At 43.7% G+C, this 26,011-nt stretch overlaps 1 protein-coding gene across 1 annotated transcript in view; it reads right to left on the minus strand.

Annotated features, from left to right (window-relative positions):
* The window catches only part of pkd1b (polycystic kidney disease 1b), a 53,416-nt gene extending 30,226 nt beyond the window's left edge, over positions 1–23,190 (minus strand). The window contains 20 exon segments of the mRNA XM_034078407.1: positions 408–1,055; positions 3,251–3,383; positions 3,601–3,738; positions 4,294–4,444; positions 4,623–4,751; positions 5,868–5,970; positions 6,080–6,362; positions 7,331–7,471; positions 10,649–11,940; positions 11,943–14,300; positions 14,715–14,851; positions 15,900–16,045; positions 16,152–16,283; positions 17,477–18,244; positions 18,447–18,712; positions 19,922–20,069; positions 20,868–20,986; positions 21,125–21,315; positions 21,432–21,612; positions 23,124–23,190. Coding sequence (XP_033934298.1) covers positions 408–1,055; positions 3,251–3,383; positions 3,601–3,738; positions 4,294–4,444; positions 4,623–4,751; positions 5,868–5,970; positions 6,080–6,362; positions 7,331–7,471; positions 10,649–11,940; positions 11,943–14,300; positions 14,715–14,851; positions 15,900–16,045; positions 16,152–16,283; positions 17,477–18,244; positions 18,447–18,712; positions 19,922–20,069; positions 20,868–20,986; positions 21,125–21,315; positions 21,432–21,612; positions 23,124–23,190 — 7,531 coding nt within the window.
* Positions 23,191–26,011: the final 2,821 nt, after the last annotated feature.

Raw genomic sequence — 26,011 nt, forward strand, 5'->3', positions numbered from 1 at the left:
CGCTGCTTGACCGACTTTAAAATAAAGTTCAGCGTCTTGATTTATAAACTTCCTGAAATTTCGAAATGTCTAGATATGTCACATCCACTGTTGTTCATTCAGGAAAAGTCTGGCATTACTAAGACTTGGGGAGATCACTAACACTTTTCAAACTGTATTCTTATTACATTATTGAAATGACAGGCAGGAAGCTGGGTATTTTTTCTTAATTAATACAAAATAAAGCCAGTTTTTTTTATGGATAATTTTGGCACAAACTCTGGTATTTGAGCTTTTGCAGACTATTTACATGCACGATAGAAATCACTACAGAAAAGGCGAAAACCACCCCAAAAAGCATAATAGCACCCCTTTAAGATCGTAAAAAAAACGGTGAGATCCAGTGAAAGGTAAATATTATACTGCACCTGGGTTCAGGCTGAAGTTGAAGGAGATATATAACCCTGCGTTATCATCCAGTCCGTCCACAGCCTTGACTGTAAAGTTTAACATCCCTTCAGATGGCAACATCACCGTAAGACAAGTCCCATTCCCTGCTCCACCCCCATCATCCTGTCCAATATGGTGTTTGTTGGGCAGGGTGACCCGTATGGCCTGATCAGGGTCCAGATCCTGTATGGTGATTGGTTGACCTTCAGGTGTAGAGAGCTCCATTGCAACCAGAGAGGTGGAAATCGGAGGATCGGCTGCAGTCAGGAACGGATTTGATCCAATATCTGCGTCAAACAGAACCTGAACTATCTCAGTCTTCTGGTTCTGCAGGTGATCAGTAAGAGAGGAGGGGATGAGAAACTGACATTTATGAGAAGGTATGATCTTGTGTTGGTTGGACTTTTGAGTGCAGAGGAGTTCGGAAGGCTCTCCATGGAAAGAAACGGTGTTGATGTAGTCGTTGGAGAGCAAAAGAGGCGCCTTGTCGTTAATTTGGGCGTGCATCAGGGAGCGCATCAGGGCCCCTGCGTGATTTAGCGCTAAGAGGACATTAGAAGACGCTAAATGAAGAGTGTCATGGTGAGAACTGGAAGCTCTGATCGATACAGCCGCCAAGGTGCTACCTGGAAACAAAGAGAACACAACAATATATTTGATTTGTTCATTTAACGCTTGTGTTGTGTTCGAAAGCTGTTTCCGTTCATGGTGTTCGCATGAAGTCCAAAACACTCAAATGTAATGACTATCATCCAATATTGTTTTAACTACATCATCACTAACTTATTATGCATTCACAACCTCACACTCCTGTTGTCATTGTATTATTTATGGCCCCAAAACACATATTTTTAAGTAGGAAATGGGATTGAAAGAACTCATTATATTCGCTATAGTAAACGCAGTGGATAATATGGACTAATATTAAGATACAATTTCCCCCCCAAAAGGTTTTTACAACTTTATATTATTAACTATAGTTCCAATAAAAAAAGTACTCGAGGCCGGACTTTTTAACGGTCTTGGTCTTGTCTCAGAATCGACTGCATTTGGTCTCGGTCTTGTCTCAGTCTGTCTCGGACCTATAGGTCACGAGATTTTATGTAAAGGCCGGTCAAAACCGTTCTTATTATACATCCATGGTCGAGACCACGGCTGCTGCTGGGGATGTGATTGGATGTAAACCGCCCTGTTTAAACAATTCAACCAATAACGTGACTTCACGTGACTCTGAATCTTTGCCCTCATGTTTGTAAACATGGGACTGGTCTATACCGGTTGCTACCCCCCCCCCCCCCACCTGTCGCCACCCCCTTCACACACTCAAACGCTCTTGCAGTGAAGATGTCGCAAATTTCATCAATCATTACATTTGGCTACACAAGCTACACAAATTGGTGTGTGTGTGTGTGTGTGTGTGTGTGTGTGTGTGTGTGTGTGTGTGTGTGTGTGTGTGTGTGTGTGTGTGTGTGTGTGTGTGTGTGTGGTGTGTGTGTGTGTGTGTGTGTGTGTGTGTGTGTGTGTGTGGGTGTGGTGTGTGTGTGTGTGTGTGTGTGTGTGTGTGTGTGTGTGTGTGTGTGTGTGTGTGTGTGTGTGTGTGTGTGTGTGTGTGTGTGTGTGTGTGTGTGTGTGTGTGTGTGTGTGTGTGTGTGTGTGTGTGTGTGTGTGTGAAAGGGGTTTCCTTCATACTGTGTGTGTTTGTCTACAAAAGTGGTTCCTGGTTGGTTTGTTTTTTGTTTGTTGCTTGGACCTATATACCGTAAAATGTATATTATGATGTTTTATATTATGTTCTTATGTTACTGTTTTTATATGAAAAGGATAACTTTTTGAATAAATATGATGAAGTTGAATTTATATGTGTGTCTTTTTATGATGATGTGGATGTTTCAGATCAAATTGACTCTGGTATCTCACACATGGTATTGTAAGTGTATCATGTAGTGTTGGATTCACAGTAGTCTGGTTCCGGTCTTGACTCGGTCTCGCCCTCTTAAAGTCTTGGTCTTGACTTGGTCTTGCCCTTGGTTCCGGTCTTGACTCGGTCTCGCCCTTGGTCCTGGTCTTGACTTGGTCTTGACCTCTTAAAGTCTTGGTCTTGACTTAGTCTCGACCTCTTAAAGTCTTGGTCTTGACTTGGTCTTGCCCTTGGTCCTGGTCTTGACTTGGTCTCGACCTCTTAAAGTCTTGGTCTTGCCCTTGGTCCTGGTCTTGACTCGGTCTCGCCCTTGGTCCTGGTCTTGACTTGGTCTTGACCTCTTAAAGTCTTGGTCTTGACTTAGTCTCGACCTCTTAAAGTCTTGGTCTTGACTTGGTCTTGCCCTTGGTCCTGGTCTTGACTTGGTCTCGACCTCTTAAAGTCTTGGTCTTGACTTGGTCTTGCCCTTGGTTCCGGTCTTGACTCGGTCTCGCCCTTGGTCCTGGTCTTGACTTGGTCTTGACCTCTTAAAGTCTTGGTCTTGACTTAGTCTCGACCTCTTAAAGTCTTGGTCTTGACTTGGTCTTGCCCTTGGTCCTGGTCTTGACTTGGTCTCGACCTCTTAAAGTCTTGGTCTTGCCCTTGGTCCTGGTCTTGACTCGGTCTCGCCCTTGGTCCTGGTCTTGACTTGGTCTCGACCTCTTAAAGTCTTGGTCTTGACTTGGTATTGCTACTCTCCGGTCTCAGTAATGTCTTGGTCTCGGTTAAGGTGGTCTTGACTGCAACACGAGTAGTTATTATATCATTTGAACTTGAAACGGGTCATGGGAGACCCGAACACAACATAAGGGTTAACCATGAGATTATGAGTGATTCATGCATGAGATCCTTTTTGAAAAGCACCTATGATGTTGAGGATGTTCCTCCCTGTATCCACACCAGGACTCATCTGCTCCTCCATGACATGGATCATCTTCCCAACAGCTTCCAGAACCTTCTCTTGGCACTTTTCACACACAAGTTCACTCGGAACAGCCTTCAGAAAACAGAAATAGACGTGTCTTTTGCTATTTTTATGCTTGAAATGTTGAAAGAGATGGAATAATCTGTTCGATGTTAAGCTGTTGTGTGAAATATCTTTGTGTCTTTTTGGTCTCTCCTTTCTGTGTTTGCAAAGAATACAGTTGGCACTACACATATTTTCTAAATATTTGGGACAGTGAATGATAGGGAAACAAACAGTGGTTACTTACAGTAGACAGGGACAGAGCTGAGCTGATCTGATCTACATTCAGCATGGAGTTCACCGGGAGAGACGCCAGGACTCGGGTCACATGTTCCCGAATCTCCCTTCTGTCCAACAGCGTCACGGCAGTCTGTCCAACATCCATCTGTGGACAGATTGGGGTTGACTCACCATTTCATATTCAAGCAATTTAATAGGTCCCGTATTATACTGTACGCCCCTCTGAGAGAGATTTGGTTACAAAGAACTCAATGGAGCTCAAGGAGGAGATTCAGGTGATAAGGGGGGGGGGGGGTACCTTGGTTGCTGATTGGCTAATGGTTACACAAGACAACACATCGTGATGACATCATCAAGTGGCCAAAATCTGATCAGCTCGTTTTCAGACAGGTTTTTATAGAAATGGATCAAAAAGAGAGAGAATATTTGTTCCTGAAACTTTCAGAGTATCTTTACACAGAGGGGACACATGTTGATGTAGAAGAGACATGAGGAAGAGGGGACACATGTTGATGTAGAAGAGACATGAGGAAGAGGGGACACATGTTGATGTAGAAGAGACATGGAGAAGAGGGGACACATGTTGATGTAGAAGAGACATGAAGAAGAGGGGACACATGTTGATGTAGAAGAGACATGGAGAAGAGGGGACACATGTTTATGTAGAAGAGCTGCCATTTCATGCACTTGTAAATGGGACCTGATTGAGCTGGCTGGTGAGAGCGATGGAATAAGGGATGATCTCTTGAGGGTTTCCTTGTTGGACTAAAGCCCAAAGCTCTGTCTGGCTCTTCTTTCTCAGCCACTGACCGGCGACTGCATCCTTTGGAGGAGCTTCAACCGTCAGCATTCTGTAGAAAAGAGGAAACGGAGACTGTGAGAGTTCACAAAAACCCACATTCGGCATAATCTGTAAACAACTTAAATATTGTTTCTAAATGTAGATGGACAATTCGAGTACAGGGACAGGTGTGGCACATGACACGTTGTGATACATGGTATGCTTCGGCTGAATTACTTCCTGGTTACCTGTTCAGAGCAATGACTGTTGCCCCCAGATGGTCTTCTACCAATAAAGTGACTGAGATAACTGATGTGCTTCTTCCTTGCCCAGGACTTCCCATTGGAACCAGACTGCCGTATTTTGAACGAGTACCCCTAGGAAAGAGAATGTCGACATAGAAGACAAAATACCTTAAGTTGTTCAGGTCAAAGACATTTGGTTGCAGACTCTGTAGGCAATGGGACTTGATTTCTGTCTGTTTGTAGTCAGGTAGTTTTGATCAGTCATGCTTGAGCCTGATTTGGATGGACGAAGAATGTAAAATGCAATCTTGGATCCATCGGCTATCGTCTGACGATGATTTAAATCTCTATTAGCTCGGCCTACTTTCTACTTGGGAAACTAACCAATAGTAGACATTATGTCTCTCTATGGGATCCTCATTCTCATTGTTGTTAATCGAGCTTTCAACCATGACTGGTGCATGGAGGAGGACGTCTTTGTTAGATGTCCATTATCAGTTTTCCTGGATATCCGACGGCAACACTCGTGACATTGGACAGGAAGCGAATTCAAACCTTACTTTGTAATGTTATTTCTAATGTGTAGGTTAAAGGTCACCTATTATGCAAAATACAATTCTTCATGTCTCTTCTTCATCAACATGTGTCCCCTCTTCTTCATGTCTCTTCTACATCAACACGTGTCCCCTCTTCTGCATGTCTCTTCTACATCAACATGTGTCCCCTCTTCTTCATGTCTCTTCTACATCAACATGTGTCCCCTCTTCTTCATGTCTCTTCTACATCAACATGTGTCCCCTCTTCTTCATGTCTCTTCTACATCAACATGTGTCCCCTTAGTGGAAAGAGACTCTGAAAGTTTCAGGAACAAAGATTGTCTCTCTTTTTGATCCATTTCTATAAAAACCTGTCTGAAAATGAGCTGATCAGATTTTGGCCACTTTATGATGTCATAAGGTTTTTTTGGCTTGTGTAACCATTAGCCAATCAGCAACCAAGGTAACCCCCCTCCTTATGTTCGTCTAAAGTAACAGACAGAGAATCTGCACTTTGGAAACAGGGCTGAAACAGAGGGGATTATGGGTAATGCTACAATGATATGTTTGGTATTTGGAGCCAAACACTTCCGAGACGTGTTCTGTATATATCTGAGAGCTATAACCTATTGATGAAAAACAGTATAATTGGGGACCTTTAAGATCACACGTCATGGTCTATAAATAGCTGTTAGTTGAGGCCTGTATGTACCTGTACAGAGTGAGTAAGGGGCACACCGGGCCATTGGGATGACACGGTGCAACTTGGAAGGTGTAAATCAGCTGAGAGGTCCTGCTTTCATCATCCTGCCACCCTGCCAAAAGACAACAGAGCAAATCCCATTCAGGTTTATGGATAAATCACTGTCTCTAAACTGCAGGATGTCCTCAATTCAGAGTTGAAAGACCTCCACTCAGTGTTACCCGAGCAGCTGTAGGTGACCACCGTCTCCAGCAGGCGTATATCTGACTCTGGACTGAGTTCACAGAGGCCTCCATGCGGGGGATTGTTAGGGTGAATCGTCAGGCTGGCGCTACCCCAACGCCCTCTGCCAGGCTGGGACACATTGAGAGTGAAGGTGTAACTCTGTCCTGGCTGCAGGACACCTGAACGCACCACCAAGTTAGGAGAGTGTCTGCCGGTAGATGTGGAGACCTGGTTTAGGTCAAGGGTCACGCCAGTCTGGTCCTCAGCACTCCATTTGTACTGTGAGAAAACGCTTCAGGGTGAGTGTCTCGTGACTGGCAGCATCATTCTTGGATGCCATCAATAAACCATAGTACTGATGTCAAATTACAAGCAAGTTCCTTAAACACATAAGGCGCATTCACACTGCGGTACTTTTCCCACAAAGGTTCATGCGAACTTAGTTCATGATCGCGTTCACACCAAAAAGAGCCGGTACTAAAAGTAGTTAATGCGAACCTTTTTACCCGCTCGAAAGTCCCTGCTAGAGAGCAGGGACTTTCGAGCGGCTCTTTAGTGAGAAAAGAGCTATATTCCTGATTGGCTGAGCGGATTGCAAACCACGCCCCGTAAAACTCCCAAAGAGTTTTGTGAGGCCGCCATTTTATTATCCTCGCATTAGCATTATTAGCATTAGCATTAGGCCCGCGCAGAAACGCAGAGAGACTAACTTATGGCAACACAAAATAAAACATGGGAGCGGTGGAGATGAGGAGGTGTCGGCGTTCTGGCGATTTACTCGGAAGGCTTCAGTAGCAGCTGCTGGGACTCCCAGCAGCTTCTACTGAAGCCTTCCCCAACTCCGGGGACTTCCGGCCGGGGACTTTGGGCGGCAGTATACGCCGTGAAGTGGGTTGCGGCCTGCCAGTAAACCCAAAGCAGAAGAAGAAGAATTTACGTCAGCGGCTTCATTTGCCTAATCCTCCCCCAGTGACTTATTCCGGTGTGAACGCGATCTGTACTTAGTTCATGCGAACTAAAGAGTTCGCATGAACCTTTGTGGGAAAAGTACCGCAGTGTGAATGCGCCTATAGACACAAGATCATTAAAAAGATAATGAATAAAGCAGAGACTACAGCAAGGGGAGAACAGTTTTCACTACCATTGCCTTTCGATGAACTCTTTTGCAAAAGAATATTCCAAACAGTTTTACTTTAAGATAAAGTTACTTTGAGTTGAAAGTGGGAAGTTATTGTCCGATTCATTACCTGAGCTCGATCGCCACACTGTCCACATTGTCCTGACAGTACAGTGGGGGTGGTATAGCTTATTTGGCGAGGGGAGGACAGTAGAGAGCAGGACACGCAATCCACAACCACAGGAAACACGGGAGCTTCACTCATAGTCACCTGTGGGTTAGACATCGAGGGAAGAAGTGGCTAAATTCATTGGTTTGTCGACCGTAACTTCCAAAATTGCCAGTGTCTCCAAAACTATTTATTTGCAAGAGCGTTGTTAAGATAGAGGGAGACGTGGGGTTATACTCACTGTCTGGTTGAAGGAGACGGGACTCCTTCCTGCCTTGTGTACAGTAAGGGTGAACACGTAGACTGTGCCTGAGTGCAACTGAAGTACCGTCATTTTACTGCTGTTAGTCGTCTTCGGCTGCTTTGCAAAATGAGACTCGGTTGAGTTCTGAAAATACAAACACGTGGGTCTTAGTATCACTTATATAGACTGTTTTTCAAATATATATTCTTATTCATCCTTAGGAGGATAGTAGCAGCTAATGTATTCTTCATAAAGACAGCTAGGAAGATTGAGGTCACTTTAAAGGTCCCCAGTTATACTGTTTTTCATCAATATATTACAGGTCTCAGATATATACAGAGCCTGTCTCTGATTGGCTGAAACACCAAACAGATCATTGCAGCATTACCCATAATCCCCTCTGTTTCAGCCCTGTTTCCAAAGTGCTGATTCTCTGTCTGTTACTTTAGATGAAGATAAGGAGCCCCTCCCCACGCCCCTCTGAGAGACATTTGGTTACAAAGAACTCAATGGTGCTCGAGAGGAGATTCAGGTGATAAGGGGGGGGGGGGGGGTTACCTTGGTGCTGATTGGCTAATGGTTACAAAAGACAACACATCGTTATGACGTCATAAAGTGGCCAAAATCTGATCAGCTCATTTTCAGACAGGTTTTTATAGAAATTGATCAGGACAAAAAGAGAGAGAATCTTTGTTCATGAAACTGTTGATGTAGAAGAGACATGAAGAAGAGGGGACACATGTTGATGTAGAAGAGACATGAAGAAGAGGGGACACATGTTGATGTAGAAGAGACATGAAGAAGAGGGGACACATGTTGATGTAGAAGAGACATGCAGAAGAGGGGACACATGTTGATGTAGAAGAAACATGAAGAAGAGGGGACACATGTTGATGTAGAAGAAACATGAAGAAGAAGAGGGGACACATGTTGATGTAGAAGAGACATGAAGAAGAGGGGACACATGTTGATGTAGAGGAGACATGAAGAAGAGGAGACACATGTTGATGTAGAAGAGACATGAAGAAGAGGGGACACATGTTGATGTAGAAGAGACATGAAGAAGAGGGGACACATGTTGATGTAGAAGAGACATGAAGAAGAGGGCACACATGTTGATGTAGAAGAGACGTGAAGAAGAGGGGACACATGTTGATGTAGAAGAGACACGAAGAAGAGGGGACACATGTTGATGTAGAAGAGACACGAAGAAGAGGGGACACATGTTGATGTAGAAGAAACATGAAGAAGAGGGGACACATGTTGATGTAGAAGAGACATGGAGAAGAGGGGACACATGTTGATGTAGAAGAGACATGAAGAAGAGGGGACACATGTTGATGTAGAAGAAACATGAAGAAGAGGGGACACATGTTGATGTAGAAGAGACATGAAGAAGAGGGGACACGTGTTGATGTAGAAGAGACATGAAGAAGAGGGGACACATGTTGATGTAGAAGAGACATGAAGAAGAGGGGACACATGTTGATGTAGAAGAGACATGAAGAAGAGGGGACACATGTTGATGTAGAAGAGACATGAAGAAGAGGGGACACATGTTGATGTAGAAGAGACATGCAGAAGAGGGGACACATGTTGATGTAGAAGAAACATGAAGAAGAGGGGACACATGTTGATGTAGAAGAGACATGAAGAAGAGGGGACACATGTTGATGTAGAGGAGACATGAAGAAGAGGAGACACATGTTGATGTAGAAGAGACATGAAGAAGAGGGGACACATGTTGATGTAGAAGAGACATGAAGAAGAGGGGACACATGTTGATGTAGAAGAGACATGAAGAAGAGGGCACACATGTTGATGTAGAAGAGACGTGAAGAAGAGGGGACACATGTTGATGTAGAAGAGACACGAAGAAGAGGGGACACATGTTGATGTAGAAGAGACATGAAGAAGAGGGGACACATGTTGATGTAGAAGAAACATGAAGAAGAGGGGACACATGTTGATGTAGAAGAGACATGGAGAAGAGGGGACACATGTTGATGTAGAAGAGACATGAAGAAGAGGGGACACATGTTGATGTAGAAGAAACATGAAGAAGAGGGTACACGTGTTGATGTAGAAGAGACATGAAGAAGAGGGGACACGTGTTGATGTAGAAGAGACATGAAGAAGAGGGGACACATGTTGATGTAGAAGAGACATGAAGAAGAGGGGACACATGTTGATGTAGAAGAGACATGAAGAAGAGGGGACACATGTTGATGTAGAAGAGACGTGAAGAAGAGGGGACACATGTTGATGTAGAAGAGACGTGAAGAAGAGGGGACACATGTTGATGTAGAAGAGACACGAAGAAGAGGGGACACATGTTGATGTAGAAGAGACATGAAGAAGAGGGGACACATGTTGATGTAGAAGAAACATGAAGAAGAGGGGACACATGTTGATGTAGAAGAGACATGGAGAAGAGGGGACACATGTTGATGTAGAAGAGACATGAAGAAGAGGGGACACATGTTGATGTAGAAGAAACATGAAGAAGAGGGGACACGTGTGATGTAGAAGAGACATGAAGAAGAGGGGACACGTGTTGATGTAGAAGAGACATGAAGAAGAGGGGACACATGTTGATGTAGAAGAGACATGAAGAAGAGGGGACACATGTTGATGTAGAAGAGACATGAAGAAGAGGGGACACATGTTGATGTAGAAGAGACGTGAAGAAGAGGGGACACATGTTGATGTAGAAGAGACATGAAGAAGAGGGCACACATGTTGATGTAGAAGAGACGTGAAGAAGAGGGGACACATGTTGATGTAGAAGAGACATGAAGAAGAGGGGACACATGTTGATGTAGAAGAAACATGAAGAAGAGGGGACACATGTTGATGTAGAAGAGACTTGAAGAAGAGGGGACACGTGTTGATGTAGAAGAGACATGAAGAAGAGGGGACACATGTTGATGTAGAGGAGACATGGAGAAGAGGGGACACGTGTTGATGTAGAAGAGACATGAAGAAGTGGATTTGGCATAATAGGTGACCTTTAACAGAAAAAAGGCCTTTACCACAGTCGTGGAGGTCCAGTGGTACTGCAGTGTATCATCCTCTCCTGGCTCTTCATCAGGGTCTTCAGACTCAGATCCGTCCAGGACGAGATCACTGAGGCTGGGCCAAAGTCTGTTTGATCCTCCCTTGATAACAGCGACCAGCGCTGAGTGGACGACTGTAACGCTGATGTTTCGTTGGACAAGTAAAGGTGTTCCCCGGAGGGAAACGGTGAACACCAAGCAATACTGTCCCAAATCCAGAGTATGCTTTGGGAGTAAGAGAAAGGGCGACGATGCATCCACCTGGTTTCCAAGAATGACTTTGTTCCCAGTGAATTTGGTACAATCTGACTCATGAAGTATCTCCCACAGGTACGCAGCTTTGTACGTAGAGCAGTTAATGTCCACGATAGCTTCAAAAAAACTGATTCTAGACCTGAAGATAGTCAAATGGCTCTGGATAAGAGAAACTTGAGGGCTCGAACAAAGGAGCTCTTCCACTTGTATGTGTAGCTGTCTAGATACATGGCTGACACTGTTGAACACTTCGACCACAACCATGTATTTCCCTCGGATATAATAAGTATGATTGACTGTGCTTAAGTCTGTTTCCAGCCTCTCATTGGAGTCTCCAAAGTCCCAGAGGTATCTTGGATTGCTCCGTCCATTCATCTGCGCAGAAAACTTGACAGCATGTCCGACAAATAATCGTTCTGAATGACAGACAAGCGTCACCTTCTTAACAGGCCACTGAATGGTGGCAGTATCATTTACCTTCTTTGAGCAGACTCCATTGGTAGCAATCACGCTAACAGACAGTACACCACTTTCTGCAGGAGTAAAGACCACTTCCTGTCCTGTGAACATGGTAGGCTCAGACCCCAATGAATTAAATACCCAGGTGTAGTTTACAGGAAGTCCACTTTGAACTTCTGCCCTGAACCCGGTTCCTTTCAGAGCCTCGAAAGCATCAGAACAACAGTTCACAAGTCTCAGACCTTGAATGTGCTCAGTGACCAGAATGCTTGAAGACACCTCAGAACTGCTGACATGGTTCCAACCTTTCACCGTTACTCGATGCTTCCCTGCAGGAAGGCTCGATGTGGTGAACCGCCCTTCAAGAACGCTCTGACTACGAATCCAGTCTTTGTTTTTAAAGGTTATAGCAAAGCTGACATTGCTTCCCTTGGAGATTGTTGGAATAACAGTAACTTGTTCCTCTGTGCAGAAAGAAGACTCGGAAATGTTCAACGTTAGACCCTCGATTGCATCCTGGACGGTGACACTGTGTGAAACCGTCTCCCAGTTGATCCATTGGAGACATTCAAAGACACCTGATAGATGCCTTCATAGGGAAACGTGTAGATGAACGTCTGATCGAAAGCATTATAAAGATTAGCACCTTTTACTTCCCAGTTCCAGTGCAGATCACTTCCCTTCCGAATAATCCCATGGAGTTGAATAGCAGAACCTGCGGGGGCATAAAACGGATGCGTCTTTCCTTCAATCTTAAAGTCCACTTCTTGGATTCCCTCCTGTATATTCAACTCTTTGGTGACATTGCATTGGCTGAGGACATTTTGAACCAACACTCTAACAAGACAATGACCAACGGTTGTAAAAGTGTGGAGAAGGAAGGACGCATGTGTTTGCAAAGGTGAAACACCAGAAATCACATACCAAAGGTACTCCAGATCTGAACCGGTAACCACCGATACAGAGATATTCGCTACTTTCCCTAATGCCACGACATTTGATTGTGTTGTAATGTGTGCACCTGTAACACGCTGTACTGCCAACAAGGAAACAACACTGGTGGCCTCACCCAACTTGTTAGAAGCCCTTACCTGAACTGAAATCCCTCCAGGAGATTCAGCCAACATCTGAAAAAGCTCTTGATCACCAGTAAATTGATGGTTTATTCCGCTTTGTGTAGCGAGCCATTGATAAGAGACATTGGATCCCTTGGTGATCGAGGCAATAAACACTAGTTCCTCTTGGGTTGGTACGTATTTAACATTTATCAGGTTCTGACATTCAATCTGAAGACCCTCTATTCGTTCAAAGACCTCAACTACAATAGCTGCTTCCTTTCTACTCACCGAGTTCTGTGCTATAACTCGGACTTGATACACTCCTGGTTCCAGGAAAGCAAATCGAAACTGATAGGTCCCCTGTATGTTTGAGGATATACCGTCTACAGTCCAGTAGTAAATGGTGCTACTGATTGCACTGCTAATTGCTGAGATGAGTGTTTCTTCTCCCACTGCAGCATACGGCTGGTTGGTGTGAAGAGAAAGGTCTGAAATAGCATTTACAACATTGACTTGAAGGGTCGCAGAATCACGGCTAACGGCGTTAAATGCTGTCGCGGTGACTGTAAACGGACCTGTTGTGGTAAAGACATGTGACGCGTTTTTGTTCTGTTCAACAGGAGATCCGTCTCCAAAGTCCCACAGCACGGACACATTGCTACCGGTGCAAGAGGCAAGCCAAAATAATGCTAATGTGTTGACTGTCAGTGTGATACTTTCACTATCATGCCCCACAGACAGGTCACTTACAGGGTGTTGAACGGTGATACTAGCTGTGGCTGTTTTGTTGCTAACACCGTTACTGGCTGTTACTAAAACCACTTCCACACCTTCATCCCTAAAGATAAAACACTTCTGAGCATTTTCTGTCACAGCAATGAGGCTGGAGGAGCTGTTGAACCACTTAAATTGGTAACCTCTCATCTGTACAGGTACAACTAACACCTTGAAGCATGCCTCTTCCCCTACTGCCACTACGTCCTTTGACGGCTGCACTGATACGTTGGTTATTGGCGATTCAACACAGATACTCGTATTATATGATACTGATGTAACAGAACTCAACACAGTCAGACTAATATGACAAATCCCATGGTTTAGGAAGGTGTGCGTGGCTGTAGATTGCCCCGTTACTACAATCAGAGACGAACTATCTTGAAACAGCCAATGGAAAGTCAGATTGGATATGTTCCCATTCACCAAAGCAGTCAACTGTATTTCGTTTCCACTCATGACACATGTTGCAGGGAGAACTCCACTAACAGCCAACGTATAGACCTCCACACTGATGGACTGATGAGCTTTGCTGACAGTATTCGAGACAGTTACATCTACCGTATAGTTTCCTGGTAATACATAGACATGGGAGATGGAGCCATCTGACAGGTTGCCCTGAAAGGATCCATCGCCAAAGTCAAAATCCCACGTTAGATTACTACCAGTCGTCACTGTAGCTCGGAAATCTGTAGCTACGTTTAGTTCACTGGGTCCATTGTAGCCGACTGTTAATCCAGAGATTTTCTCCAGAACTTCCACCATTATCCAGGAGGTCAGGACTGTCAGGGTGTTGTTGGCACACACTGTGACGTTGTAAAGCCCTGCAGAAATAAAACTGTGGTTGACTTTATGGTGGATGCTTTGGAGAGATTCAGAGCTATCGCCAAAGTCCCATGTGTAGACGACAGCGTAGGTCGAGGGCTCCACTGTAGCTTCAAGAATAAGAGTCTGATTGACGAGAGGTACAGGAACGTTGGAGGAAATAAAGAGGTGATTTAATTCAGGGCGAACCCTTATCTTCTTGGAGGCGTCAGTGTGGGAATATTGATTGGAGACTTGGACGTGAAGTGTGTAGTCATCTGCATAAAGAGACATAATAGGTACAAAGCACAGTTTTCAGAACCAGTGTCAATCTTCGACCAAAATAAGGACATTATTATATCTAAAATTGATTTGAAGGAGAAATGGAAATAACATTTAGGTTGTGATTCTATTCTCTTCCCAAGGAATGTACGTAGGGCCACTATCTATTATCCAATTTCCTTTTGCTCTGGTTTTATGGGAGTTATTATGCTCTATCGCTGCTAAAGGCTCCAAAGTTATTTAGACGCTTTCTTTTACTCAGCAGGGAGAAACAGTGGGTTTATCAAACATCTGCTTACTTGTCGGGTCTGGGATAATAAGTGGTGAGAATTAAGCACATGAATATGTTTCAGACTTTAAAACCTCCCAAACAAAAACAATCAATACAATCAACCCCCCTGTGTGTTTACCTGGGATGGGATAGGTGTAGTTCACAAAGTCCTGAACGTACACTTGTTTCTCTCCTCTCTCCATGAGCCCCTCCGTTGTTTGGCATGGAGCAGCCTGTGTGTGGATAACCTCACTTCTGCCATCCCCAAAATCCCATCTAGGACAAACACCAAATGAAACGATTTAAGGCTATATGTTCGAAAAATCTCACAATCTCAGGATCCATGTGTCTGTGATCCTCTCCAGAAAGGAAGTAGGCGTCACATACAGAGCATCAACTAGTTCCTGAGCAGTGTCCTTCACATGCTGATATCCAAGAGAGGGAGTCACACAGTCACAAGAATGAGAATGCCAGTCATTGCAGGTAATCATACATCCTGCATGTACAAATACTGAGTTTTTTCTCAACATTTTGACTTTTTCCTCAAAATTCTGACTTCTCTCTCAAAATCAGAAAATTCTGACTTTTACAAAAAATCAAAAAATGTCCTGCCTTTTTTCTCAAAATTCTGACTTTTTTCAAAAGATTCTGAACTTTTTCTTCAAAATTCTGACTTTTTTCTCAAAATTCTGACCTTTTTTCTCAAAATTCTGACTTTTTTCAAAGGAAGGATTCTGACTATTTTTTCAAAGAATCCTGACTTTTTTATCAAAATTCTTCTGACTTTTTTCAAATAATTCTGAACTCCTTTTTTCAAATAATTTCTGACTTTTTTTTCTCAAAATTCCTGACATTTTTCACAGAATTCTCACTTTTTCAAGAATTCCTGACTTTCTCTCAAACATTCTGACTGTTTTTCAAAAATTCTGACTTTTTTCTCAAAAATTCTGACTTTTTTCTCAAATTCTGACTTTTTTCTCAATTTCTGACTTTTTTCCCAATTTCTGACTTTTTTCTCAAATTCTGACTTTTTCTGAATACTTAAACATTTTAAATCTCCCTGGTCACCGGCTTGAGCTTCAGCCTCAGGATCCGTGTATCTGTGATCCTCTCCAGAAAGGAAGGAGTCATCACATACAGAGACTAGTTCCTGAGCAGTGTCCTTCACATGCTGATATCAAGAGAGGGAGTCACACAGTCACAAGATGGAGGAACAGAAAGCAGTATTCAATGTTTACTTCAGATTAGCTCCACGTCAGAAATGAGCATGCTTGTCATATGTCTCTCTCCATAGAGGCTGAGGGTACAAAATGCAATGCTTTACCTGAAGGTGACTGGCAGCGAGATGTCCACTTTGACCCTGAGAGTGTAGAGGTGTGTAGCATCCACAGCTAGGACCTCCCTGACCAACAGGAACTGTGGATCAGACAGTGGGGTGATTTCATCAGCAGTCAGGAGGGTTTGTTGGCTCTGGGAGCTCACAGGGTTGGAAGCTGTCACCTAGAAACAGATCACGTAAGATAACGTATAGAATGATAACAAATATAAAATCGTAGAGACAACTGAATGATCTTACCCTGAGCTTATACTCGGCAGGTTTCTTGAACACAACGCTGTAAGATTGTCCTTCATGGGCAAAGTTCTCCAGGTAGTCAATCACCCATGTGAATTTCACTGAGGAACCACTCTCCACTGTGGCTGTAAATGACTACAATGTAAAAAACATATGGAAGGTACAAATGTCAAATACATTTTTCCAAGGATTAATCCTCTGGGGAAAAGGAACTTCAGTTGTAATGCGTCTAATTTCAGTCTACATCAAAGTATTGGACCGACCATCAATCGTTTCTATCTTTAGAGCAAATCAATAATATATGGAAGATACACATGTCAAATACATTTTTCCAAGGATTAATCCTCTGTGGAAAATAAAAGTGCGACCTTCAGCACTCACTGGATCGGTTCGCAACCGAGTGTGAAGCGGCTGGGATGAGGATCAGCACCTCCAAATCTGAGGCCATGGTTCTCAGCAGGAAACCGATGGACTGTCCACTCCAAGTAGGGAATGAGTCCTTACCCCAAGTGAAGGAGTTCAAGTATCTCGGGGTCTTGTTCTCGAGTGAGGGATCAATGGAGCGTGAGATGGGCCGGAGAATCGGAGCAGCGGGAGCGGTACTGCAGTCGCTTTACCACACCGTTGTGACGAAAAGGGAGCTGAGCCGGAAGGCAAAGCTCTCTGTCTACCGGGCCATTTTCGTTCCTACCCTCACCTATGGTCATGAAGGATGGGTCATGACCGAAAGAACGAGATCGCGGATACAAGCGGCCGAGATGGGTTTCCTCCGCCGGGTGGCTGGTGTCTCCCTTAGAGATAAGGTGAGAAGTTCGGTCATCAGGGAGGGACTCGGAGTTGAGCCGCTCCTCCTTCGCGTCGAAAGAAGCCAGTTGAGGTGGTTCGGGCACCTAGTTAGGATGCCACCTGGGCGCCTCCCTAGGGAGGTGTTCCAGGCACGTCCAGCTGGGAAGAGACCAAGGGGTAGACCTAGGACCAGGTGGAGGGATTATATCTCTTCGCTGGCCTGGGAGCGCCTTGGGATCCCCCAGTCAGAGCTGGTTGATGTCGCCAGGGAAAAGAAAGTTTGGGGCTCTCTGCTGGAACTGCTACCCCCGCGACCCGACCACGGATAAGCGGGAGAAGATGGATGGATGGATGGATGGAAAATAAAAGTTTCAGTTGTATGCGTCTAATCGGTCTTCAGATACTTCAGTCCACACCAAAGTATTGGACCGACCATCAATCGTTACTATCTTTAGAGCAAATCAAAAACCTGTTCACTTAAAACAACATTTGGTCAAATAAGCAGAATGTGTTGGTTGAAAGTATACGTGTTGTCCTCTCACCTGTGGTGTGTCTACGATCATCCTCCGGCATCCATGCGGCTCAACACTTAGCCCTGTGACTTCCTCATAGCTGCACACCCTCACACTCACACTCTGAGAGCTTTCTGCGTCCATCACACTGATGTTCAGCGTTTCAAACCCAACTGTGGGCGATATCATGGTCACAGAGGAGAACCAGTTATCATGGGACTGTCTCTTACATCCATCCCAGGATTGAGCCACCTCTTTGGGGCAAGATGATAGGAAGGGAACCCCCGTCTGGAGAACTGGTGCCGACCATGTGCTACTTGCTTTCTCGCCAAACAGGACCTTGACCACAATGAGTATCGGGACGTTTATTTGGACGTGAATCTGGTTATTTGCATCCGGCACAGGGTGGATGACGTCAAGCCTAAATTTAGATCCAAGATTCGGAGTAGGACCAGTTGTGAAGGCCTGGTTATTTAAGGCTGTGGTTGTCTCTCTTTCAGTGAAGCCAGGGTTATCTTCGTGCTCGGTTCCTCTGTGAAGATTGTCCACGTACATCATCCTTAGATCACACACCACCCCGTCCACCCACTGGCCTCCGTGGGGAAGGGAAGTGAGGCCTCCCTCCCTCCAGCCCCCCCACTCCTCCCTCCTCCTCAGGGACATGTAGCTTTGGCGCCAGGGGGACTTTAGAGAGGCGTCACTGTTCACGCAGTGTAAGAAAGTCCCAGAGTCACGAGTGTGTTGAACAGCCACGATATCATCGGGGTACACCATGATCGCTCGATCTGGAAGAATCAGCTGTTGTGGGGAAAGAGAAACAGGGAAATCTGTGAGAAATGCGTATTGTATTAAATCTATATTGTGTTGAAACGACAACATAAAGACATATTTTTGTAGGTAATTCGTGAAGTTAACATCACCCGGTTTCCCTTGACATGAAAAATTAAAAATGTTGGGTCTTAGGACTCCTGCAGCACTCATTGGCACCAGTTCAACGTACACTTATAGTTATCAATTCAGAGCTTGGGTTAACCCTCAGAGGCAGGTCGGCCACCAGGTGGTAGAAAGGTGGTATTGCAGTGTATCTGGGAGGTAAAACGAAGCCTCGAGCCCCTGTTTCAGAGTCGTAGGGGCTGCAGGGACTGGTGGTGGGCACGCAGACCTCCAGCAGGTGGCACCAGTACTGACCTGTGCTGCAGCCCCCTGTCGTGTTGCACAGCGGGACGGCTGAGCAGCAGCTGAACGGATTAAAGAGAGCGCTGCAACCTGAGCAGAAGAGAGGAGATTATTACCTTCAGGGTCGAGAAGAGAGGACATTTCAGGTAATCTGTTGTACTCAAGCCCCCAGGAAGTGCTCCAGACTCTGAGGGAAATATTCGTAGTGGCCAAACGGCGGTAAGGCAAGGCAAGTTTATTTATATAGCACCTTTCAACATAAGGCAATTCAAAGTGCTTTACAAAAATGAAAGACATTAAGAGCATTAAGAAAGATATTATAAAATGGCCTTTAAAAACACTAATTTAAAAGCAAAGATAATAAAACATGAAGTGTGAGATAGGTTTAAGTCTGACTCTCAATCATTGCTAACTTTTTAGCAGAAATTGTTTTCTTTCTACTCTCTTTTTTAATGTATCCTTAAAGTTTAGTGTTTCATGCTAAACGAACTCCCCTTTGGAAAATTAAAATCTGCAACCCAATATTCAGAAGATTCAACGGATCCTGGCCAGATTTGTGTGGCATATACAATTGATTTGCTCCCTGACATTCATGTAGCTTGCTAGTTTAACGGTACTACAATTTCCGTATCAGTCCGTGACGTCACTGGGCCCAGAAATACTTTTTCCCATGGACTAACATTGGGAAAGAGACGTCTGTAAATCAGCGGATATTTTTTTTTTTCACTTTTATAGCCTATATTTTTCATTTATTTTCATTTAATCGTTTATTTGAACCGGGACGGTACACATTAATGAACATTTTAAACAAATATTAGAATCATTCGGTCCTTAAAGTTGTAAAATGTGCTAAAAGCCGAATCCAGATTTATTTTCTCTCTCCATTCATTCAAGTGAGCCGGGAGCGGTAGATCGGGGGCGGGGCTTAAGGGGAAACTCAACTGCGCTCGCTAAAAAAAATTATCCGCTGATTTACAGACGTCTCTTTCCCAATGTTAGTCAATGGGAAAAAGTATTTCTGGGCCCAGTGACTGATACGGAAATTGTAGTACTGCAATTTGGCCACTAGGAATATTTTCCTCAGAGTACGGAGCACTTCCTGGGGGCTTGAGTGCAACAAATTACCTGAAATCTCCAGTGGGTACTTCTGCTCTGACAGCAAGGCATGATGGGTAATCTGTGACATTTTGCTTTCGAAAATGTCAGGCCATTTTGTTCTCATGCGCCAATGAGCAGCTCTCATACAGTATTAACGAGGCTGTATGCAGTTCTTATTAAACATCCATGGTCGTACTGTACCTGGAGGAACCAGATGGTGGTTGGGGTTGCAGTACGGTCGGAGGATCTGGACACGAGACAGAGAGGAGTCAGGACTGGGTTGGACCACCAGCTCGACTGAAACCAGCTGACCTGCATGACTGAACCACAGACCTGGGAACAGCTGCATCTGTGGGGGTCAGAGGAGCAACAGATTATCAACCAGGAACACAAACTATGAATAAAAACCTTTAATTGATACGCTTTTAAACACAATTGAAGCAGAAGTGCAGAGCTTTTGTTCTGCCTAGATCATAGTGATGGCATGGTGGCTGTGGATGCTCAGGATAAAGAAGAAAATCGTACATAGGAACAGTATATATTTAAAACATTTGCAAGGGATGACTTTAAGAGAACACTCCTGACCCCATAACTCAGGATAACTGTGAAATACAACGAGATGTTCCGGGCTTAATCAGCATTTTGTGAAATTGTTTGACCAGAACTTGAATTTAACAAACGTGTTAAAGTCCCGAAGTCCTGTTTAAAATAATAAATATATTAAATTGGATGGTGCTTGCTAGCTATTTTTAACTGAACTCCAATGCAACACGAAGGCTATTAGGTTCCGGTGGTATAACTCACGCAATTCGTGGATTTCCATAATGTAATACAATTGTTTAGTTACTGTAGCTACTCCACATTCTCCATGTACGCATTTCCATCTACTGTAATACTTTAGGGTACAGTTGACCCCTGTTTGGAATCACTTCATGGAACTCTGATAACCAAACTGTATATGTTTCTGACCCTTGATAACCAATCAATGCAACATGTAACCCTTTATAGGAGTATTCAGTCGGAGAGCGTTGAAACCAAGCATCACTTGTCAGATAGAGTAGATTTAAATACTTTTCTAAAATACCATATCTCAGATTTATCTTGTGAAGCTTAAGTTAGTTCCCAATGTTTTTGACATCTAACTGACCTCCACTGTGATCTGTCCGATGTCCGGTGCATTGGGTAAGGGTTGGATCTGGATCTGAGTGTAGTCGCCGCTCATGAGAACCGACCCGGTCAGATAACTGTCCACAGACGGGAAAGACTCTGCACAAAGAGGGATCAGCAACAACAAATCTATAAATTAACAAAACATGAGGATAAAACAAAGGATTGCGTCACTTATTGTCAACAACCTGGATATCGTCTGGTAGTTTCTGTGTAGCTGTGAATTCAAAGTCCTACCTGTTACTTCCTGTTCACACAGGAAGAGGTATCGTCCGGCACATTGAGACTTCCTCCACTGTCCTTTTGTCCCCAAAGCCATCTGAGTACACTCCCCTGGACTCTCTACAGGAATCACTGGCTCGATAACATCCTTCTGATCAGACCCATCTCCCCCCGATCCTTTCACCCAAACCCACACCGTGGTTTTCCTAAAGCAACACAAAGACAAAGGGTAAATAAACTCCAAAATGGGCACGCACCCCAACCCCAACCCAGACCTGGAACTAAATACTGTATAATAGAGGAGACATGTCTTTGCACTCACACTGGAAAGGAGTGCTGGATGAAGTCCTGCAGCTCCAGGCTCTCAGCGGAGGCAACATCTCCTCCTCGAGTCTCTCTGCAGGAGGTCTGAGCGTCGGGCCATGAGGACGGACTCTCAGAGAGAAAGAAGCATCGTCTGCTGGAGACATGGATCTGACCTCCCTGTGGACAAGGACTGTCCTCTGGAAGACAACACAGTAGAGTCTGCTCAAAGACTGTTGGTCCACCTGTCAGAGACTTTCTGACTCACAGACTATACCAACCTGTCCAACAACATCACCTGGGACCCAAAGCATGCTCCAACAGAGAATATGAACTGCTACCATCTAATGGAGCTTGACTAGAGACAGCCTGAAGCATCCTTGGTGCTCCAGTCAGTCCTCTCAGTGAACACAGAGCGACAGATCAGATGCACGCTGAAGGCTCTTTGAGCAGCTCTCACTGATCCTGCTGCTTTGTTACATGTTTGTGGTTTGTTTTTCATGTCTTGAGGAAGCATGAGGAGGCATTTCTAACAGAATCATGACAGCTTTAAATTCACGTGGTATGAGAATGAGTTCAATTAAGGATCTCCAAGTGTTTGTTTCCACAGTCAGGTTCAGGTTGCTAATCAGTGGGATTAATTAACCCCGTTGAGATCCTAAATCAGATGATGAGACCGTCCTGTGGACAACGACTGTCCTCTGTAAAGCAATGCAGCTAAATAAAATACAGGTTATCATCACGCTGACTGCATTTCCCTCCAACCTGACTCTCTCCCCAGTTTCAAATCACGTCTCAAATCACGTCTCAAATCACGTCTCAAAACACATCTCTTCACACGGGCACATCCACCCTGATCACATCACACATCCTCTATTTTTCTGTTTTTATTGATTGATTATATTGTCGTATTTTTTGCACTTCTGTTTTGTGTTTTGTGTGCAGTACCTTGAGAGCCTTGAAAGGCCTAAAATCGTGTCAGCTTAAAATACGTGTCATGCGAGAATGAGTTCATTAAAGATCTCCACAGTCGTGTTCAGGTGGTTAATTAGTGGGAGTAATGAACCCCGTTGAGATCTTAAATCAGATGATGGAGCAGGTTTAGCTCATTAGCTCAACAGATGAGGACAGCTGCTTTGTATTCTGCACATTTCGTAGATTACACAAACTCACCTGTAAAGTTTCAATTTGAGAAAATGTTATTGACAGCTGGTGTTACACGGAATTTAGACCCCGTTTACACGGGAACGCAAACGAACCGAATTCGATATCAAAAAAGCGTTATCCTGTGTTATATGATGTTTTATAAGTGATTTAAAAGGTAGCAACATGTATTTACTGTATGTAAAGTCAAGGCACTCATTATGCAATGGTTGTTGTCTTAATGGAGAATACATCATGAATATATATATTAAAATATAGGAAATAAATATATAAATTAAATAATAATGAAGGAAAAAAGTCTTGTTTTCCGTTCTGTATAAAATAAATGCTTTCTAAAAATACCCATTCAGGCTATAAATAATCTAGAAAATAAACAATTTGAGAAGTAAATATGACTTGTGTTAATAGATAGAATTGAACCAACTTGCTACTATGAAACTCTGAACCCTCCTCTCTCTGAAGATGCACAAAAACACAAGTTATCCAAACAAAAACATAACTTTTTCTCATTTTAAATCTTAAATTAATACACAATGAAGCGTCTGACCTTTGGCTGCAGTGCTCAGAAACACACAGAGAATCCACAACGTCTGCTTTACTGGCACAAATATCATCGTGGAGCGCACATCACATCCTCCTGAAGAAGAAATAGTCCCTGCCTGATCACCACATGGAGCTTAATGCACTCCTATTATTGCATCAAATCATTTTTTCTTCATCCTTGTTGCTGTTGCACAAGTATCCGAAACTCTGAGTCTGGTCCACACGCTCTGATCTCCCCCTCCTCTCGTTCTGCAAACACTCAGTGAGTTATGGGGGTGTCGTGAAGGCCTCTTCTTCTCTGTTTTCTCTTTCTGAGCGCCTGGGTGACTTCTACTTTGTCTCTCAGCAACAGAGAGTGGACAGAGGAGGCTCATTACCATGTTGTAAAACCCCTGCAGCTCAATAGAGACCCTCAGTGCAGAGACAAGCCTCAGACACCGGAGACTCTGTCGTTTGGGTATGAATTGTTGCTACTTTATATTTTAAAAGGTCCATATCGGCACATTTTGAGGTTCATATCAGTATGTATTGTCTCTACTTTAAAGAGTCCTCTCCTGCTGATGTTCAGGTGAATATCAGTATGTAGTGTCTCCACTTTAAAGAGTCCTCTCCTGCTGATGTTCAGGTGTATATCAGTATGTAGTGTCTCTACTTTAAAGAGTCCTCTCCTGCTGATGTTCAGGTGTATATCAGTATGTAGTGTCTCTACTTTAAAGAGTCCTCTCCTGCTGATGTTCAGGTGTATATCAGTATGTAGTGTCTCTACTTTAAAGAGTCCTCTCCTGCTGATGTTCAGGTGTATATCAGTATGTAGTGTCTCTACTTTAAAGAGGCCTCTCCTGCTGATGTTCAGGTTCATATCAGTATGTAGTGTCTCTACTTTAAAGAGTCCTCTCCTGCTGATGTTCAGGTTCATATCAGTATGTAGTGTCTCTACTTTAAAGAGTCCTCTCCTGCTGATGTTCAGGTGTATATCAGTATGTAGTGTCTCTACTTTAAAGAGTCCTCTCCTGCTGATGTTCAGGTGTATATCAGTATGTAGTGTCTCTACTTTAAAGAGTCCTCTCCTGCTGATGTTCAGGTGTATATCAGTATGTAGTGTCTCTACTTTAAAGAGTCCTCTCCTGCTGATGTTCAGGTGTATATCAGTATGTAGTGTCTCTACTTTAAAGAGCCCTCTCCTGCTGATGTTCAGGTGTATATCAGTATGTAGTATCTCTACTTTAAAGAGTCCTCTCCTGCTGATGTTCAGGTGTATATCAGTATGTAGCGTCTCTACTTTAAAGAGTCCTCTCTTGTTGATGTTCAGGTGTATATCAGTATGTAGCGTCTCTACTTTAAAGAGTCCTCTCCTGCTGGTGTTCAGGTGTATATCAGTATGTAGTGTCTCTACTTTAAAGAGTCCTCTCCTGCTGATGTTCAGGTGTATTTCAGTATGTAGTGTCTCTACTTTAAAGAGTTCTCTCCTGCTGATGTTCAGGTGTATTTCAGTATGTAGTGTCTCTACTTTAAAGAGTCCTCTCCTGCTGATGTTCAGGTGTATTTCAGTATGTAGTGTCTCTACTTTAAAGAGTCCTCTCCTGCTGATGTTCAGGTGTATATCAGTATGTAGTGTCTCTACTTTAAAGAGTCCTCTCCTGCTGATGTTCAGGTGTTTATCAGTATGTAGTGTCTCTACTTTAAAGAGTCCTCTCCTGCTGGTGTTCAGGTGTATATCAGTATGTAGTGTCTCTACTTTAAAGAGTCCTCTCCTGCTGATGTTCAGGTGTATTTCAGTATGTAGTGTCTCTACTTTAAAGAGTCCTCTCCTGCTGATGTTCAGGTGTATATCAGTATGTAGTGTCTCTACTTTAAAGAGTCCTCTCCTGCTGATGTTCAGGTGTATATCAGTATGTAGTGTCTCTACTTTAAAGAGTCCTCTCCTGCTGATGTTCAGGTGTATATCAGTATGTAGTGTCTCTACTTTAAAGAGTCCTCTCCTGCTGATGTTCAGGTGTATATCAGTATGTAGTGTCTCTACTTTAAAGAGTCCTCTCCTGCTGATGTTCAGGTGTATATCAGTATGTAGTGTCTCTACTTTAAAGAGTCCTCTCCTGCTGATGTTCAGGTGTATATCAGTATGTAGTGTCTCTACTTTAAAGAGTCCTCTCCTGCTGATGTTCAGGTGTATATCAGTATGTAGTGTCTCTACTTTAAAGAGCCCTCTCCTGCTGATGTTCAGGTGTATATCAGTATGTAGTATCTCTACTTTAAAGAGTCCTCTCCTGCTGATGTTCAGGTGTATATCAGTATGTGGTGTCTCTACTTTAAAGAGTCCTCTCCTGCTGATGTTCAGGTGTATATCAGTATGTAGTGTCTCTACTTTAAAGAGTCCTCTCCTGCTGGTGTTCAGGTGTATATCAGTATGTAGTGTCTCTACTTTAAAGAGTCCTCTCCTGCTGATGTTCAGGTGTATTTCAGTATGTAGTGTCTCTACTTTAAAGAGTCCTCTCCTGCTGATGTTCAGGTGTATATCAGTATGTAGTGTCTCTACTTTAAAGAGTCCTCTCCTGCTGATGTTCAGGTGTTTATCAGTATGTAGTGTCTCTACTTTAAAGAGTCCTCTCCTGCTTGTGTTCAGGTGTATATCAGTATGTAGTGTCTCTACTTTAAAGAGTCCTCTCCTGCTGATGTTCAGGTGTATTTCAGTATGTAGTGTCTCTACTTTAAAGAGTCCTCTCCTGCTGATGTTCAGGTGTATATCAGTATGTAGTGTCTCTACTTTAAAGAGTCCTCTCCTGCTGATGTTCAGGTGTATATCAGTATGTAGTGTCTCTACTTTAAAGAGTCCTCTCCTGCTGATGTTCAGGTGTATATCAGTATGTAGTGGCTCTACTTTAAAGAGTCCTCTCC

This window comes from Pseudochaenichthys georgianus, unplaced genomic scaffold, assembly GCF_902827115.2.
Source record: "Pseudochaenichthys georgianus unplaced genomic scaffold, fPseGeo1.2 scaffold_425_arrow_ctg1, whole genome shotgun sequence".
In the NCBI taxonomy this organism is placed as follows: Eukaryota; Metazoa; Chordata; class Actinopteri; order Perciformes; family Channichthyidae; genus Pseudochaenichthys; species Pseudochaenichthys georgianus.